Raw genomic sequence first — 18,230 nt, 5'->3', positions numbered from 1 at the left:
AGCACGTGGGAGATGGACTTTGCAGTGGCAGAGGAAGAGGAGGAGGAGACGGCGAAAGCTGGTATTGGAACAGAGAGTGGTGACGAAAATTGATAACCTCATTTGAACATCCAACTTGTATGGACACATCCGACTATTGATGGACTGAGCAACAGACTTCAAGACCCGTTACCAAATAATTCATCAAATCGCGTCCGCCGATCCCACATCGTCCTCCCGTCGCTCTTGCGCCGAAAGTAGAGGATCCGATGCTGAGGGATGAACTCCTCGTCCGTCTGCTCGCTTTTCCACGCTTCCAGCTCCTTCTCTTGGACTCCCAAAAACCGGTCCTCGTACCCGACCACATAGTCGCTGCTGTCCAGCTGCGGATCCCAGCGGATGCGGTTCATGGCGTCGGCCGCAGTGCGGAACTTCTTGGTCTTATCCGGCCGGAGATCGACGGCAGCGATCGGCCTCCTGCCCGCACCCTTCTTCTTCTTGTCGTCGTCGTTACCGGTGACGGTAAACTCGGCGTTTTCCTCGTCGGCTCCGCACCATCCCGTCAATTCTTCTTCTTCATCCAACTCCTCATCCCCGGGTGTACACTCCCCCCATTCCCTCCTGTCCACCTTTAACTGCCCCAGCTCGGCCCTGTTCACCACGGCAGCACTCAGCCAACAGCTCCGCGAGTCAAAGTACCGCACATCGCCCCTTATCTGCGCCTCGAACCGGCCCAGTGCAGTCTGCAGGGCCCCAAGCGCCATCTTGAGGTCCTCCTTGCGCATATCCGGGCGTCCCTTGTCCAGACCGACGAGATAACACCCCCTGAAATCTCTCTCCTCCTTCTCCTCCTCCTCCTGCTGCTGCTGATCTGAATGAGCCAGACCAACAAGCTGCTGCCGCTCGACGAACCGCGCCGGCCACATGCGCACAAACAGGCCCGGAGCGCGTCGGTGCAGGTCCACGAGCAGCATGACGCACCGCGACTCGACCCAGCCGAGGAACTGGGCGCCGCGGGAGAGGGACAGGCCCCAGTACTGCACGTCGATCTTGGCGTAGGACTTATGGGCGGCCAGGAAGTCGGTTGTTGCATTGCAGGTGGATGCGGAGAGGAAGGCTTCCCACGACGGGGCGGCGGCGAGGGATTCGCTGGCTCGGAGGAACTCGGATGCGAGAGTCCTTGTGGAGGGTACGGAGGCGGCGAGGGCGGTGTTGAGGGACGGAGGGAAATAGCCTAGGATGGCGAGCGGTTCGCGTGGGGTGCGGGTGTAGGGGAGACGGGTGCGGTGGAAGAAGGGGTCGAAGGCCAGGTGGGTCGACCAAGGGAATTTGGCATAGTGGTTGAAGAAGGTCGTGAGGAGGTCTTCGGGTGAGATGGACTCACCGGGTTGGTGGGTGAGAAGCTTGTGGACGCGGGCGACGAGGATGGAGATCTGGATACCGCTGAGGAATCCAAAGCGCGCTGAATAAATGCCCGAGACTTGGCCCAGGCTTTGATGAAGCGGTGGGCCAAGCGGAAGGTGGGTAGGTCTTGGAGAGAGCGGCGCAGGTAGTCGAAGTCACGGATCGCTTTGAGCTTGGAAAGAGTTTGTGCGGAAAGGTACCAGACTGGGTCGGAAGGAGGTGTGCGAAGGACATCGGGCCAGCGCTCGGCAACTGACGTGGCGGGGCAGTATTGCAGATCCATCTTGATGCCCTGGACTTCGAGTTCGAGCATGGTGCCTGTTTGTGCTCTGACCCGGCGGAGAATTTTGACGCCTTGAGCCGCGGCCTTGCGCAGGCGCTGGGAAGCTAGGGCAAAGAAAGTGCTTGCGCTGAAGGGACCGACGCACAGAACATCGATATCCGAGGAAGACGTCCAGACGTCGAGGGCGTAAGAGCCAACCGGAACGATGACCACCGCTGGCTGTGCTCTCCCTGTTGTATCAGCTGCAGATGTATCCAAAATGACGCTCCTCAAAAGATCCATCGCCTCCTTCCGCTTAGCAGCCTCTTCGTCGCTCGGGATGACTCCGAGCTGAAGCAAAGCCGTCTCGACGCGGCCTGGCTGAGCCAGGGTCGGTGAGGCTTTCTCCAGATGAACCGGGACAATGAGGTTGGCAACCTCCTTAGATGGCTGGTCGGCTTTGTTACTGAACCCTCCTATCTTCATGATGCATCTGACACCCCAGTGATCACTGGCGAACGTCTGGGATTCCTGTCCCTGTTCTGCCAGGAAGCCGAACATGTTGAACTTTGAGGCTTCCAGGAGACTTTCGCCGCGCACTAGTATACGGTCGTACCGCTGGGGCCGCGTGTTGCCGCCGGCGGCGGTCATGGCAGCTGCCATGACGTTGGCAGTAGGATCCCATGTGGCTCCTTGTTCTCCCGCGGCGAGATGGTCGTCGTCTGACTCGTTTCCAGCCGCTATGGAAGTCCTCCAAGCGTCAACCAATTTCGCCTCGGTGAACAGTTCGTCCAATTTCGCCAGGTGTCTGGCTGTCAAGTCCGAGATGGTCTTGTTTCTGAGAGCAGCGTCGATCGAGACAGACGACGTCGTCATGTTGAAATCGCCAGCCAAGATCCACGGGTGCCCGGGGTACGTCTCAGACAAGTATCTGGTGATTTGCTTGATGTCCGTCATTTTGGCGGCCACCGCTCCATCGGTGAGGCCATGGCTGAGGTGGACCGAGGTGAGGATGACAGGGAGGAGTTTGTCGCCCTCGGGCCGGCCGATGTGCTTAAACCTGGCAACAACAGAGCCCTTGTGCTTCCGGTGGAACGAGACATATTCCCAGTCGAAGACGATCTTGCTAAGGACAACGATGTTGAGAAAACTCGGCAGCGGTTCAATGTCGTCTTGATCGGGGGGGCCGTGGGAGCAAAATGGGTAGGCGTCGCGAATCTGCTCATTGGAAAGGAGGTAGGACAGGAACCCGTCTGTGACCTCCTGCAGCACTAGCACGTCAGCCGCCGCGTTCTCGGCGAGTATGTTCTTCACCACCAGCGGATACCGTGCATCCGAAGGCGGCCACTCGAACTCGGCCAAGACATTGTAGCTCGCCACGACCAACGCCGACCTCTCTTCTTCCTCCTCCTCCGTCTCCAACCCCGAGGGCCGAAACGGCACCCACCGCTGCGTCTCCTCCTCGTAGTAGTACGGCAGGCCACTCAGCAGCTGGTCCTTCTCGGCCATCTCCCCGACCTCCTCTTCCTCGTCTTTCAACTTGTCCATCACTCCCTGGTAAAACACTCCCACCCGCTCCAACCTTTCGATCCTCCCATCCTCGAGCCCAACCGTCCCCCACAAGCGCATCGCACTCCCGCCATGCGCAGCCCGCTCCCTAACCAACACAGCCAGTTCTCCAGCAGTCCACTCGACAGCGGGCACCAACCCAATCTTGTCGACCAGAAACCGATGCGCAGCAGAGTGCACATCCTCAGTCTGCGCCATCGTGAGGTGCATCTTATACCCCTTACCCGTCTCCGACACCCCCTCTACGCCCAACGAATCCAGCACCGTCCTCCTTAGGCCATCCAGCGATTCCCGTCTGTCTGCGTCTCCGTCGCACAGGTAGATGGTGTTATCTCGTTTGTGCGGAAACACGCCCACCTCGATCAGCTTCACTGGGATGCCCCCGGCAATTATCGCTTCCTTCTGACCCATTGTCTCTTCACTTTCACCCGTATGAGTATGAGAGCGAGACGGTGAAGAAGAGAGAGTAGACCCTATCCGCTCAACGGCACCGGCCAGCTCCTCGGGCTTGACGAAGGGGTACACGAGGTTGATGTGGGGCGGCCATTCGGGGTAGGCTTTGTCGTAGAGGGCTCGCAGGTGGTCGAGGCGGGACCAGAGGTGCTTGGGCGGGATGAAGGTGAGGGCTGTGTCGCGTGAGGTGAGCGAGAACGGCGAATGCTGTGATGGTGATGATGATGGCTGGTGGTCCGGTGAGTGCTCTGAGGCGGTTGATGCTACGGAGGCCGCCATGGCCAATGCCAGACTTGCGTAATTCGCCTGCTAGATGGGCCGGATGAATTAAGTAGAATACGGTGGTTGAGAGCAACTTGGCAATTGTGAGAGAATTGACGAAGTGTTGTTGAGATGGAATGTCAAGAGTACCTGATTGAGGGAAATTGTCGACCAGAGGATTCACAAAGGGGAAGACCAGAAAAGAAGCTCTATATCAATGAGATGCACCTTTTTGTGTTTTTATAAGCCCTTGAGTTGATGGGTTGCATGTTCCCCGTAGCAAAGGGGTGAGGCTTGGGGCCGAGTGCTCGGCGTGGTGTCACAGGCCTGCACAGGCTCATGTTAGGGGTCTCTCCGGATGACTCACCCACATTTGAGAGCTTTGAGGCTCATTTGACCCCTGGTTTCCTGACACATTGGCCTCAGCGGAGGATGTATGGATGTCGACATATTGTCGGAAGCTGAGATTTCGAGGACATGACGCGGTGAGAGGGGGAATTGACATGTACTGTATGAATCCAATTCACGGTGCAGCACCGATCTTCATACCAGGAGAGTCTCCAACCAAAACAATATACATTACCGCAGGTGTATTAACCTTCCAAAAGCAATAACTCCATCGCTATGACTATTCAAAATCATCCGCACAATAAGCAAACTTAGGCAGCTACCTTAGGCACAACATTAGTACTCGGGACCCCAATCTACATCGGCCGGCAGTTTCACCGGCGTCCCATCCATGAGGGCCTCCAGCTTGTCCTCGTTAGTGACCCAGCCTTGGCGCTTTGTCGCAATTGCTATTCAGGAGTCAGTCAGCATCACTTTCTCCATCACCTCCCTCAAACTTCCATAGGAAAGACATACCATAGCGAATCGGCCCCCTCCACTCCTTCCACCACACCTCCTCGCTCTGCACCGCACACCTTCGCCCTTCACTCCCCCTCGGCATAGTCGCAAACGGCCACACAGCTTTAACCACCTCATATTTCCTCTTGCCCGCAAAGAAACCAGTAACACTCGTAATGAACTTGTTCACCCGATCCGGGTTCTGCACCACCACGCGGTGATGCGTCATGGGAAACGACACGGCGACCGAGCCGGGATACTTCATGCCCACCACGAGTTTCCGAATCTGCCCCTCGAGCCACTCGACATCCAGGTTCACCACGACCCTCTCGAGCACAAACGCCTTGACGCTCGCCGAGTCAGCCACGAACCGCGCCGCCCACGCATCCACGCCGCCACCATCCCCTTCCACCTCGGGCGCCGTCGACGGTTTGCTACCCCCCCGGAAGGCGACCTCCCCGGGGCCGACGCACCGCAGGTAGTCCATGCGCTGGCGCGGATCCTCAGGCACCAGCAGGGGGAGCAGGTTGAGCTTGATGGAGAAGTCGACTTTGCCGCTGTTGGGGCTGCTGCCGCGGCGACCGATGATGTGGATCTGCGGCTTGGGCGGCACCGTGGCCTGCTGCCGGATCAGGGCGACGAGAGCGTCGGCGCTGGTCGAGAGGTGCGCGGCCGTGGACTTGATGGTGGTCTTGTCCGCGGACAGGTCAAAAAGGGGCGGGTTGTAGAGGCGGTAGTCGAGGGCGGGCAGGCCGGGGTATCGTGGAGGCGGCTTGGGCCCGCCACCCGGGTGAGAGTCCTGGGACGGAGTGGGTTCCTGGGCTGGCGTAGAAGGCCCCGAGTAGGGTGGCGGGGTGAGTGAGCGCTGGGACAGGTAGAGGGGTGCGGAAATCGGGGAGTGCTGGCTGGGAGTTGGTAGCGACTCCAGCTCTTCCTCGGTCATGGGCACCGTGTTGCTCCCGGAGGGAGTCCCCCGGCTTGTGGATGCCAGCGAAGACTGGTCCCGGTGCGATTGGAGCAGGATCTGCTCCTGGAGGCGAGCCTTCTCCAGCGCAGCTTCTGTTGCGGAATCCATGTCTGCTGATGATAGTGGTTGCCTGTGTGTGAGTTACCTATGGTATCCCGTGTTCGGGTCCGGCTGTGTCTGGATGGAGCTTCGGGCCCAAGAAGGCCGGGAACCCCGGCGTCAGGTAACCCAAGGTGGAAGCTGCCCTAACAGGCAATTGATACTTGGAATTCTTTCTGAGGAGAGACACTGAAACTCAGCACAAAGTGGCAAAGATTAACTCATAAGTTACCCTGATGTAATTGACTCTGAGCAAGTTGTCAGAATCGGAGGAAAGTTTGCCGACGTTCAAGTGCTTCCGGTTGCCCTGTGCGTTTGTTCCGCGGGTGCCTGTGGCGCAGCAGCTCACCACGCTGCAGACACCGACAGGCAGATGAGGTCGGGGTGTGGCCAATCAGACGGGGGCATGGAAGAGCGAGGCAGTTGGGATTGGGTTGGTGCGGCTGAGCGTCGAGTTTCGGGTCGGCTTCATGTCGACAAGACGGCCGCCGATGCTTGCATAGGGTGGGAAAATACTCTGACCCTGCTACCTCATGTTGGACTTGTCAGTTGTGTAATCAACCGCACCCAGCAACTTTGATATTGGGCGTACGTTGGTAGGTTTAAAAGTAAGATGGAGAAAGTTGCGGCTGGTTGGGAGAGGGCCGGAAACTGCAAGAGAGAGAGCGCTAAACAGAAACGGGAGTGGGGCTCAGTGCTGCTAACAGTTTCAGGCTCAGATGCTGCACACCACGTTAGCGGCAGCGGTTGAAAGTCTTTTGTGAGCCACATCTGTCCCGTCAAAATTCTCTCTGAAACTGAATAAACCCACCCTTCCCAACGCAGTTTGTTCCAGACTCCCAGATATCATCACGGAGTGGAGCTATTCTGTTTGTGCAAGTCGAGAGCATATCGCAATGGACCGCAGTAAGATAGAGATATGAGGTTCGCTACGGAGTGCCAGTGCTATTCTGCCTTTGTAGTGCTGGACCGGCCATGGACCCTTTTCACGAACTGCTGCGTCGCGCATCGAGCCCCAGCGCCCTATCAAAACAAGCATGCCCCTTGTGGCTGCAGCCCTCCCTCACTGCCCACTGTTTCGAGATCAACTCCCCAGACGCCAGGCACGTTGATTTTCTGCAGGGCGTTGTCAGCGACTTTGTCAAGAGAAGTCTAGACCCGAGATCAGAAGACGCCATGTCTTTTGTCTGTAACATGGCCGTCGTTTTGCCTCACTCGTCCCGGGAACGAGCCTTTCCCCATCGATGAGAATCAACCTTGACAACTTCGCTCGTGATGACTGCTTCGTTGCCATGAGGTGATGATGTTGGCACATCCGGTGGTGGTCCCAAGCTTCTTCAAGTGGCTGCTTCTTCTCCAAGTTCCGGTTGCTATCGTTGCCATCTATGCTGCTGTCCCATCGTCACTCGCCATCGTCACCGTGAGTCCCATCAACCGTTCTCCTAGAACATCAGCTAACCTTCACAACAGACCGTCTTCCACGGCTTATTGGGCCTCTACCTCTGCGTGGCCTTCAGACGAGCGCCAAATTTCCACTTGTATGTGGTCTCTATCGGCCTTCTTGTCTGTGCCGGTCTCTGGTGCGGCCCGCTGCCCTTCTTTGCCTGGCGTGTAAGCCTCAGCAACCGGCCGCGGGTGGCAGCATGGTCCAAAGTCGGATGTGCCATGTCTACATTGAGCGCGTATGCCCCCCCAACAGATTCCCCCACGGCTGAAGGTAGCTAACACAACTGGCTAGCTTCATCGACCTCTTGCTCTTGGGCGTGTTGATTCTCCGCCGAACAAGCAAGCCAGGATCCGTCACCAGCAAAGATGCCTATGAAAGCTCGTCTCTCTCGGCCACGCTGAATACGCCGCCTCAAGTATGTGATCCTCCCTCTTCGCAATCGTCCACCGCCTAACCCCTCCACAGCTCCCACCTCTCACCTACATCCGCCACCACCGCATCTCCCTTCTCTACCCACCCAGCTCGCCCATCCCTCCACTCTCACCAGGCCTTATTCCCTCAATGCCACTTCCCCAGCCAAAACTTGCAACTCCGACCAGGCCCTCCGAACAGCACGAGGAACAGCACGCAGAACATCACACCCACAACGACGGCCTCTCCCTCGTCAACCAACCGAACCACCCACCGAACCGCATAACCTTCATCCTCCGCCTATGCGCCCTGCAAAACCTCCCCGCCGGAAACTGGTCCTACACCCCCGAGCTCGGCACCCTCGTCAACACCTGGGCGCAGCGCTCCATCGTCATGGCAGCACCCTCCTCCTCCCCGCACGGCCTCGGCATCACAGCGCTCGCGCACGCCTGTCTGACCGACTTGTGCCACACCGTCTGGAGCGCTCAGCGCGAGGGGAGAGAGAACGACGTGTTGAGTGGCTCAGAGATGCGGACCTTGGAAGGGGTTGGGTGGGATTTGGGATGGGCTGGCTGGAGGATTCGGCTGGCGGGGTGCTGGCTTCGGGAGCAGGAGAGGGCGGTGGGGTGATTATGGAAAGGGGGTAAGAGGTGTGTGGTTGGTTACATGCTTGTCTCAGCTGCTTGGCCGTTTTGAAGGTGAAGGGGTTGGGTCAGGGTCAGGTTGGAAGTATGGACGGAAAATTTTGAGTGGGCATTGCATCGGCTGGCGTTTTGGGCTATGGAGTTTTGTTGTCATGGTCGGGGCTAGATAGGGACAGTCGCAGGACAGCAATGTATGAGAGGTGTAGTTAGGGATGGGCTAGGGTTGGTCGTCGCATTGCAAGCATGGTTGGTCGTCGCATTGCAAGCATCATGGGATGACTCCACTAACGTCTGCGTATGACGATCACTCAATGATTTGACCACAATCCATCAATGCTGTATAGGCCAGCACAACCCATCCAAACTGAAATCAGCCCAAACTAACAGCTAACCATACGGGTATTCATTCCTAAACACATCACAACCTACTCCCGTTCCAGTAACACCCGGATCCGCCGGAGGAGAAACCAGCACCAAACCACTCTTAAGTGATTGCCCTCCGCTGCTGCTGCGCCTCCCACGTCTTGCGGCATACTTCCTTCATCAGCCGCTTCGGCGCCAGGCGCCCCGTCATCAACTCAAACGCCTCAATCGCCATCTCGGCGACAACCTCGAGGCCGTCGACCACCACCCACGACGGGCACAGGTTGTCGCGTATCGCGCGCATCTGCGCGACGAGCGGCGTCACGAGAGGTTCATAGGCCAGCTGGACACGTGCATCTCACATGATTAGCACACTGTATCTCCTGAACCGTAGGGGAAGAGATTGAAGGGAACGAGGTGAAAGAGTAAGAAGTAGACACACCTCAACAACCACACCGCCAGTCGGACTCCGCAGCCAATCCAGGGGCATCACAAAATCCGCCGGCGGATTTCCATCCACGCTCGTCGCCGGCACGCACGAAATCACCATGGTTGGCAGCTGATAGCCTGCAGGCCAGGAGTCCGACAGCGAGGGAATCACCCTCACCACCTCTCTCGCCCCGGATGATGGCCCATTCGGGCTGCGCCCGCCCCCCTTCACCGTCCCCGTTGCTGCCGCGGGCTGGCCAGCAGCAGCAGCAGCCCACCGATTAAAGTGCCCCGCCACCTCCCTCGCCCTGGCCACGGTCCGGTTATACACAAAAACATTCCTGCACCCGAGCTGATACAGTGCGTAGACGGCGGCCCTGGCCATCCCGCCGGCGCCAATCACCAGGCCCGTGGTCCGCGACGGCTGCACATAGTTTCTCGGGCTGATGGCACGTCGGAGACAAGTCAGGATCGAGCTCCAGTCAGTATTGTCGCCAAAGAACTCGCTCGCTGGCCCGGCCCTGTTGCGCGAGTTGGCGTGGTCCAGGACGGTGCCGCTCGTGCGGCCGCGCAGGGGCAGCAGGACGTTGACGGCGCCGATGGCCGTGGCGTGGTGCGACTTGAGTTTGAGGTGGGGCATGATGGCGATCTTGAAGGGCGCCGTCAGGCAGGCGCCGCCAAAGGCGTCCGAGGAGCAGATCTGGTCGAGCGAGTCAAGCGTCGAGCAAGGGACGGCCTGAAAGGTGTGTGGCATTCTTGTGAAATCGTAGGCGGCGCTGTGCATGGCCGGGGAGAGGGAGTAGGAGACGTGCGAGCCGAGGACGTAGAAGTTGAGGGGGTCGAGGAGGAACTGGCGGAAGAGAAGCTCAAAGGCGTGGGCGTGGTCCGTAACGGTAGCCAGATGATCGCGCTCGTTTTCCGTGTCTGGGTGTTTGACGGGACCGAGGATGCGCGTCTGCAGCGGGGTGCGTACGCCCAGGACGGAGAAGTCGTAGGCGACGAGTGGTGGTTTGGGGTCGGGAATGGTTTTTTGGACGCGTGCTTTAAAGTCTTCGAGATACTCGATAGGGCTGTCGTTTGCGCAGAAGCGCACCATGCGGATGATGTCGCAGCCGAGGGCTTGTGCCGCCTTGTAGTTCTCGATCTGTCGCTCGTCCTGCCATGGAAGCGCGCCGAGGCCCATGTACCAGTAGTTGCCGATGACCTTTGACCTGCCCCGGTGTTGTAGCACGCGGTGAACCAAGGCTTCACTACGCTGCAGGTCCACGCTGATGTAGTCGACGCCGAGCCGCATGCCCAGCTCGAGCAGCTCGGCGTCCATGGCATCTTTCTCATCTGGCGGCCTCCGCCGTTCTCCGCGGGGATACTCCTCAACGTGGTAGATGATTGGTACGCCCAGTTTCCTCCTGATCAAGGCGACTTGCCTTGCGATAATATTCAGGAGATTTTCGGGCCAGTGGTCGATTATCAGCTCGACGCAATCACCCCTTGCCTCAAAGTCCTCCCATTCCAGGTCCATGTCCATCAGATACGAGAGACGCAACCGCAGGGCATATGAGTAAGAGCGGAACTCGGGCGGAATGGCTGCGACGGAGAAGGGGCTTTCCAACCAGGCCTTTGTTGCGCCGCGCCCCGTGATGATGTCGAGAAATCTGGCAAAGTCCTCTCGGGCACCCAATAGTTTCGATGGCCCATGCTGCTGCCGGCCGTTAGTTGGTGTGCTTCTTCCCGAGGTTGTCCCTGAGGTTGAAGAGGGCGTTGAAGCGGCGTCGTAAAGATTGTAGTACTCAAAATTGGAGCAGTCCCGGTGCTTGCCATCCGCTTTCAACAACTGCTGGGCGTCAGCGGCATCCATGAGACGTGATATCTGCTCCTTTTCGCGGTGGATGTACACCACGGGGTGTGTCCTGGAGTACTGTCGCAGGGCATCTTGGGCCTCGTCGCTGAGGCTGCTCATTCCGCACTCGATGATGCACCCGGTCCGGTTCGCGTCTAGCATGGACTTGAAGACGTGCATGTTCTGGCGCGCAAAGTGCTCCCTGCCGTGCCTGGAAAGATACTGGCCCCGGGAGAGCCCTGTGATCTTTTCGAAGTAGTGGTCCTCGGTGACGAGACGGCGGCGGAGATGGAGGGCGCCCATGAAGCCCAGGGTGCGCTTGCCGGCACCGCGGCAGCCGACGAGGACAATGGAGGCATTGGGCTCGAAGATGCGTTCATTCTTAGGGGGCGCCATCTCGGTCGGGTACCCAAGCCGCCGACTCCCGCGCTCACTCAATTCTGCCCAAATTAAATGGTTTCTTGCACTGCCAAGGTTCTCGAGTAACGGAGTTGGAGTCTTGGAGCGGTGAAGGATCAGTCAGGTCGCGTCAAGAGAAAGATTTGACATGGTTCTTTGGCTGCGGAGGACATGGACAATGGTTGATCAAGTATTCAGACCGCATGCTATATCACTGACTGTAGCCGGGGAGAGTGCTGTCTTGATATCGAGTATCGGCAGATTTGCCGTCGGGAGTGCAGCTCCGGGAAAATGTAGACCCTGCGCTGAACCTTATACTGGTACGGTGGTGGGACATAGATCCCCGCTGAGGTGCGGCTCGCTCCATCAGTGGGTCCGGGTACAAGCACCCAGCCTGCTGCCCGGGGAAGCAACCCCCTAATTTTCGGATGCACCTTGAACCCCACATACTGCACCTACATACTACGCGGCTCACAGCGTTTCGGATGCCGTGATTCGGCTCAAAGCTGCATTCTCCGAGCCTCTCTTTGGCGCTCACAAGTTCGCCGTTGGCCTATCTTGTTTTTACCTCGTAATTGTATCTGACCGTATGGACTTTGTGCGCCTGAGCACAACATGGAGCTAGCCGTTGCAGAGCCAGCAATCGGCGCTGAGTCAATTCAACCAGCTGAAGCTTCACGACAACCCCCGGCTCCGTCACCGGGGAGCAATGTGCCGGGCCCTCCCGCTCCGCCCAGTGACACCGGAGCAGATGCCGGGAGCGAGGCAGCAGCCAACCCGCGCAAGAGGAAAAAGGCATCGAGGGCGTAAGTTAGGCCTAGACGAAATCCCACCCTCCTACTCACCGGCATCTCAGCTGCGACTTCTGTCATGTAAACCACCAGCCCTGCGACAACGGCAAGCCGAAATGCAGCGTCTGTACCAAGCACAACAAGCCGTGTTTATACCTGCGCCCCACCAAACGCCGTGGCCCGCAAAAGGGGTACCGCACCGCTCTCAACACCTACAAGGAGAGCGCCGCCGCCTGGGGTGCTGTCCTCGGCGCCATCCCAGGGCTGGACACCTTGATTGAGGGCCACCTACGGGGCAACGGCGGCAAGGCCATTGTCGGCTCGATCAAGGACTCGAACCAGCAGGATGCCTTGATTGCCACATGGCAGCAGAGCTCCGTATTCCGCGCTTTCTTCGGGCACAATGGCCCGCCGCCAGGACTGCAGACGGCCGACAGCAATGTCACTGTTCCGTCGCAGGAGGTCGAGGACGAGGACGCCGGCGACGAGACCCCGCCCGTCCGCCCGCCACCGGCTAGTAAGAGAATCTCGCAGCCACCTGCGAGCCAGCGGAGCCAGTCTGTGTCAAGCGTTGTTGCGCCGCCCGAGCCGAAGCTGCGTCTGTCTCTGGAGTCGCCTTTCCAACCCAGAGACTCGCTGTCGGATATCGTGGCTAAGGACGCGGCCCAGTCGTACGAAACCATGCCATCTTCGCGTCATCGCATTCATTATCTAACATCCTACCAGTGCCACCCGGGCCTCGCAAACACTTGCCTCTCTCGGATTTGCGCCAGACGAGACCATTGCAGACTTCTACATCATGGGTGCGAACCCGGAGCCCATCCCGGAGTCCACCGACCCAGATTTCGATCCATCTCTGGGCACTGAGGAAGAGCAGAGGACATATTACGAGCTACTCATGGGACGGTCTTTCCCAGGATGAGTGGCCCACTAACTCTAGGGTTTCGCTCACTTTTACCAGCCCGCAGAGACCTGGAAGCAGTGCCGGTCAATTTGATGTTTTAGGATGTCTTCAGAAGATACACTGACTGAATACGCGAGCTGATGTACGGCTTTCGTGGTAGGACCCTCCAAGCACCTGTGATATTATGAGGCTGACCGTCAACAGGATAGTCTGCTTTGGACGAATTGATACCCGCCACCATGGCAAGCATGCTGACCTGTCGAGGTTCTAAACTGCAAGCGCGTCGTTTCGTACAGGGATAACCAGCGACGTTAAAGGATCATCGGAGTGATGGAAGCGGGCTTTGATGATGATCAATTACTATGAGCCCGGATAGTCCCTAGTGCTCTAGCTGCGGTCGAGCCAATCCTGAAAGACTACTGTCCGCGAGGTGTGCAATTCCCCATGCAGTAATGCAACAAGAGGACGCTTCGGTTTGCAACCCATGCCGTGAGGCGGTCGGATTCCCAGCCAGTCCTATCCGATCAAGATTCCATAATATGAATACACCACCGACTAAAGTGCTGCTAGGAACGCTCTAGGAACAGATGCATAAGGAAAAAGGAGGCGAAAGAGGAAAGGCCCGCCCGCCCTGCTTCCCTTCCCCCCCCCCCGGGCGCAGAAACTAGGCTCAAAAAGACGCTCTCAACCCAGCGGGACGAATGACCAAATGGCCGTCAGTCATCGCCAACCAACCGGCAAGGAGGGGCCACCCTTGCGACCTTCACGATGACAACGCCCACCCCAGGAACAAAAAAGAAAAGCATTAAAGCAACTCGAACCCCTCATCCTCCTCCCCAGCCTCCTCCACTCCCATTCCCGTCCCCGCACTGGGTTCAACACTGCCAGTCCCGCCCCTCCTCAAAACAGCCCTCGCCTTTCGCCCCTTCACCGCCTCCCCATTCCCGTCCAACACCTCATACTCCCTCTCGACCAACTTCTCCGTCTGGTCCCCCTTGCCGTGCCCCACCCCGGGCTTGACGAACACCTCGAGCGTGAGCGGGCCGCCGGGCGAGTCGGTGCGGTCAAAGGAATACACGAATGGGTCTCCTGCCGCCGCCGCCGCACTGGAAGAAGTGCTTGCGCTGAGCGGATTGCGGGTTGGGTTAAGGTCGGTTGGGGAGGCGAGTGGCGACAGGTCGAGATCTGGTGTTGAAGGGGCGGCGTCGCGGATCTCGTGCTGCGCGTACAGTTTGCCGCGGCGCCGGCTGTCGGACATGGAGTTGTTGGGGCGGCATTTGATCAGGTTTTGGCTTGTCTTTGGGTAGGGGTGGCCACTTCATTGTTTTCTGTCAATTGTCTGGTTTTGGGGCCTGGATGATATTGGGTATCAGAAGGCTTACTCCTGGCTGGGCTTCTTTCCTGGCCTCGACTTGGCCAGCTGGTGTTCTGGGACGTTGGGGTTCAGAATATCGCCGGCCCAGTTGACTTGAATGCCCGCGAGGTGGCGGCTGCCGTGAGACCACTTGGTGGCCGAGCATTTGTAGCGCTGCCACTCCTTCCTGGCGGAGCGGAGGTCGCGCTCGTATTGAGTGGTCATTCTGAGGTTTGGTGGGTTCGATGTGCCAGGTACTGGATGCCGAGGGCGATGGTGGAGTGTGGAGTGTGCTGGGTTGCTGAACTGCCTGACTGTTGAAGCCGAGCAAGTAGGCAGTCAACACTGAGGCGAACTAGCTTGTCGCTCAGAGGCTGACGGTACGTTTATACTGGAATAGGTGTATAGGCAGAGGGAATCTTCGAGTGCCTTCTCGTTCTGGAACAGGCTTGTCGGATATGACGGAGCTGTAAGTGACAACGAATGTAGTGTCTTGGTCTGCTGATGTGTACACTTAAAAGAAAGAGCGTCCTCTGTCAACTGCAGACAGTTCAAGCACGTCTTATTACGAAAGAGGTTGGCCTCTTTTGGGCGCCGGCCGGTGACTCAGTTGAAAGGCGCAGTGTCAGGGATGGTTGACCAGTGCGGCCGTCCTCGGTCGATAAGTGACGATAAGATACAGGCTGAGATGACACGAGAGGAAAACTGCAGGAGTGGCTTTTAAGTGAGGTAAAATGACAAAGAATGTCAAACGGAGCTGATGATGACCGTGCAAGAGGTCGAGAATGTTTATCTGTCTACTGTCGTGTTACAGAAGGAGAGATGCGAGACAAGAGGAGCACGGCGCAGTCAGTTATAAGCTTGCTTGACGGGACTTATCGGGACTGTTTTGGGTATGCCGGGATAAGCAGCTGAAGCAGGCAGGGGTGGCGCAACTCCAAAGACTGTGGGTCCCGGGGACCATGACCAAGTGACGACAGCCCGGCAGATGACCATCAACACCTCTCAGACAAGGAACGCAGCTGGCGGCATCGTCAGTCAAAGGGATGGAAACGGCGAGGACGTGGGCGGATGACCATGTCGTCCATGCTATTTTTGGCCTTAAAGCCAAGTGCTGCCCGGGCCTTGGCTGCCCTGGTAGGTCCGTCGTTGTTCGCACGCCGATGACGATTTCCACGCGGGCCAGGCAGGTTCTGGGCTGGACAGCCCATTACGCAACCCGTTTCTGACACACTCCAACACCGAGATACCGTCGACAAACGGACTCCGGTACAAAGACGGTGACATGCGTTTCTTTGGACTTAGCTCTGACCGAGTCAACGCGGTGAAAGCGCAGCGGCTCAAAGAAGCCGTGCCCACTGTGAGTGATTCATGGACATCGCCGTCCATGCCGAGCATGCCAACAGGGCCTCCCGTAGCGCTGATGAAGCTCACCCGCGTCACGGCCCGGGAGTCGCGTACAAAGTCGACCACTCCATGACTGCCTCTCTTGCCCGTGGAACGACTTCGACCGTCAGTGGCTGTGGTCTTATTCCAAGACAACGAGGCGCGCGCATGCTGAGCTGCTCAGCACATTGCCTCTCGTTGTGTGATGGGGAGCATGCTCTGGCCACGGGCTGCAATTGGCGAACCCGAGTTTGGTTGGTTGCATGTGGTCACTGTGGAAGGTTGATGAAGGAATGATCCGCAGACGAGGCTACAGTATTGCGTGCAGCTCGCAGCGTGTGGACTGTGGAGCGCTGCACCTGCAGGAACCCCCGCCCCCACTGCTCCCGGAGCTCCCCGCGTCATCAACAGGCATGATTATGGCGCCTTGGCTGTGTTGTGGGAATCGAATGGATCAAGACACATAGTTTTCGACTGCCCAGAGGCTCCAAAAATTGCTCGCTTGCTTCTCTGCTACTGCTGGTTCTGGGAATAGTGGGATGATAGTGACGGTGCTGTCTTTCATTGCTTACTGTATACCCCATTTCACGCAGCTGATGCTCCGGGCCGGCAGGCAGCGCATGATAAGCTCCCGCCGATAAGCAGCTAACGGTAGCTCAAGGGAGTGGGGCAAGGTAATACCTTGTAAGCTTTCCTGGCAGGTAAGCCATGTACCATGAGCCCTGAGCCCCGGCTCTGCCCCAGAGAGTCTGAGGTGCTGACCAAGCCGGCCGCTTCAGAAACTTCATGGATATCGGTATCCCTTATGTGTCACACCTCCAGGGCAGAAACGGGTTCTTAAGAGTACCAGTCTTTCCAATCACCGTACACAATAAGGTATGACGCCTGTCAGCTAGTCGGGCCTCGCGAGATGTACGCACTTGTCTTTGGTTTTCAAGAAACAAATCGCTGCGCTTCTCATTCCTTCGAAAGTGGCGTGAACATCAGCAGATTTCCAAACAAGGAAGACGTCAGTTTGGGACCTTGGAGTAGAGACCGGACTACAGCGCGGGAGTCCAGTCGTCCAACATACATGTAACCGTACATATGGTTCGCCGTATTCTGAACTGATTTGTATCTTGCGCCTTCTTCTTCTGCCCACTTGAGCGTCTTCGCCGCCAGTTCAACTAGTGGGAGACGCAAGTCGTTGAGCGTCAGGTCTGGGAACGAGTACATGTTGCTCCGACCGATGGCCTCCCCGAACAAGATGAAGCGCGCTGTGTTCTGAAATCCCTGGTTGTCCCATGTCTCATAGCAAGGGTAAAACACCTTTGGCTTGCATGCGTCCCGTAAACATGCCTAGTACTTGTCTCGGGCGAACATGGCCTCGCTGTGGGAATACTTCTGCAGAAGGAAGTGGAGATCGCGTGTTGAGGACCACCTTGTGTGCCTGCGGAGCCGGGGCATTAATATCCAGGACGGCTTGGGTACCGCCACCGACGTCCAAACCAAAGGATGGACGGCAGCAGGGCGAAAGTCCGTGCTGGGCAGGAGGACGAGCCGCACGTAGTTTGAGCTGACCTCGCTTGGCCACTTTTGGGAGCACCCAGGCCCTCCTGAACCACGGTGCTTGTTGACGCTTCCGGAGGGTTCATATCATCTCCGAATGGTTCTCTAGGCCGATGTCCCGTGGCCGTTAAACCATGAAGCGGCGGCAAAGACTCCTCCAACCTCTTCCTCCCACTGCCTGGGCCTGCGTGGCGCGGGCGTCAACCCAGGCAATGTATTCCAAAACGGCGTCAGTCTTGGCGTTGCTCAGCCCTTACCAGATGAGCACGTCTTCAGCCCCTGCGTTGACATCGTCCATCTGTTTGACCTGGTGGCCTTTCTCCTTGGGGTGTTGCTGATGTATGCAGAGGACATCAACCCAGAGAGTCACGTCGCGATCATGGCACCGTATATGATGGAGCGCCGAGTATAAGTTCTCCGTTACCTCCAGCTCCTAACTATCAACGAGGACCCTCGGAAAGCTGGCCGTTGGCGTGTGCATGGAGCCGCCCCAGGTGTATGAGAGGGCCGGGTACGCGACGCCTCTTTCCTGTCTGGATACGAATCGAAAAGCTGGCAGATGATGTCGTCGGCACTACATCCTTTCTGAACGCGCAGGAGTCGGATGCAGTTTTTGGTGGGCCATCGCTACTTGATGCCTCAAGGGTTGGCGGACTACGTGGCTCGCGGTAACACGGCCATTGCTGGGACTATAAAGAATTATAGGAAACTCCTGCGTTAAGCCTCAGGTGAGTTTCTCCCTGCACCACTTCTGTGTCCGACTCTGTCAATGGCGCCCTACCCATACTCCCCATCGGAGCCCAAGGAGCTCCGGGGTTGACATTGGCGCCATCATCTTGCCAATCGAAGCTGGGATTTCTCGAAGCTGCAAGCGCCT

At 57.8% G+C, this 18,230-nt stretch overlaps 7 protein-coding genes across 7 annotated transcripts; 2 read left to right on the top strand and 5 right to left on the bottom strand.

The window, feature by feature from the left end:
• Positions 1–125: 125 nt before the first annotated feature.
• N657DRAFT_709865 (uncharacterized protein) lies at positions 126–4,433 on the bottom strand (the record flags this gene model as incomplete). The annotated part of the gene is made up of 4 exons (XM_062797424.1): positions 126–1,422; positions 1,461–3,585; positions 3,706–3,874; positions 4,296–4,433. 4 exons carry the CDS (start codon positions 4,431–4,433, stop codon positions 159–161), a joined length of 3,696 nt encoding a protein of 1,231 aa, XP_062650065.1. The 3' UTR covers positions 126–158.
• Positions 4,434–4,612: 179 nt separating this feature from the next.
• N657DRAFT_568791 (uncharacterized protein) lies at positions 4,613–5,849 on the bottom strand (the record flags this gene model as incomplete). The annotated part of the gene is made up of 2 exons (XM_062788613.1): positions 4,613–4,725; positions 4,793–5,849. The coding sequence occupies 2 exons, from the start codon at positions 5,847–5,849 to the stop codon at positions 4,613–4,615; spliced, it is 1,170 nt and encodes a 389-aa protein (XP_062650064.1).
• A 1,462-nt stretch (positions 5,850–7,311) lies between these two features.
• N657DRAFT_301102 (uncharacterized protein) lies at positions 7,312–8,696 on the top strand. Its single transcript, XM_062786688.1, has 3 exons — positions 7,312–7,518; positions 7,579–7,702; positions 7,753–8,696. Exons 1-3 carry the CDS (start codon positions 7,484–7,486, stop codon positions 8,326–8,328), a joined length of 735 nt encoding a protein of 244 aa, XP_062650063.1. The 5' UTR covers positions 7,312–7,483; the 3' UTR covers positions 8,329–8,696.
• Positions 8,574–11,634, bottom strand: N657DRAFT_592590 (uncharacterized protein). Its single transcript, XM_062789929.1, has 2 exons — positions 9,148–11,634; positions 8,574–9,048 (listed from the first exon to the last, which is right to left on the bottom strand). Exons 1-2 carry the CDS (start codon positions 11,365–11,367, stop codon positions 8,827–8,829), a joined length of 2,442 nt encoding a protein of 813 aa, XP_062650062.1. The 5' UTR covers positions 11,368–11,634; the 3' UTR covers positions 8,574–8,826.
• Positions 11,635–11,985: 351 nt separating this feature from the next.
• Positions 11,986–13,083, top strand: N657DRAFT_632394 (uncharacterized protein; the record flags this gene model as incomplete). Its single annotated transcript, XM_062791139.1, has 3 exons — positions 11,986–12,176; positions 12,227–12,832; positions 12,888–13,083. The coding sequence occupies 3 exons, from the start codon at positions 11,986–11,988 to the stop codon at positions 13,081–13,083; spliced, it is 993 nt and encodes a 330-aa protein (XP_062650061.1).
• Positions 13,084–13,391: 308 nt separating this feature from the next.
• On the bottom strand, positions 13,392–14,381 carry N657DRAFT_643073 (uncharacterized protein). The gene has a single exon (XM_062792472.1). The coding sequence runs from the start codon at positions 14,321–14,323 to the stop codon at positions 13,871–13,873; it is 453 nt and encodes a 150-aa protein (XP_062650060.1). The 5' UTR covers positions 14,324–14,381; the 3' UTR covers positions 13,392–13,870.
• Positions 14,382–17,606: 3,225 nt separating this feature from the next.
• On the bottom strand, positions 17,607–17,882 carry N657DRAFT_567473 (uncharacterized protein; the record flags this gene model as incomplete). Its single annotated transcript, XM_062788512.1, is given in 2 exon segments — positions 17,607–17,783; positions 17,799–17,882. Coding segments are annotated over 2 exon segments (261 nt in total), but the record flags the coding sequence as incomplete, so codon positions are not given.
• Between the last annotated feature and the right edge of the window lie 348 nt (positions 17,883–18,230).

Source organism: Parathielavia appendiculata (assembly GCF_033297405.1).
Source record: "Parathielavia appendiculata strain CBS 731.68 unplaced genomic scaffold N657scaffold_3, whole genome shotgun sequence".
Lineage (NCBI taxonomy): Eukaryota > Fungi > Ascomycota > Sordariomycetes > Sordariales > Chaetomiaceae > Parathielavia > Parathielavia appendiculata.
This window is presented reverse-complemented; position numbering and strand designations above follow the sequence as displayed.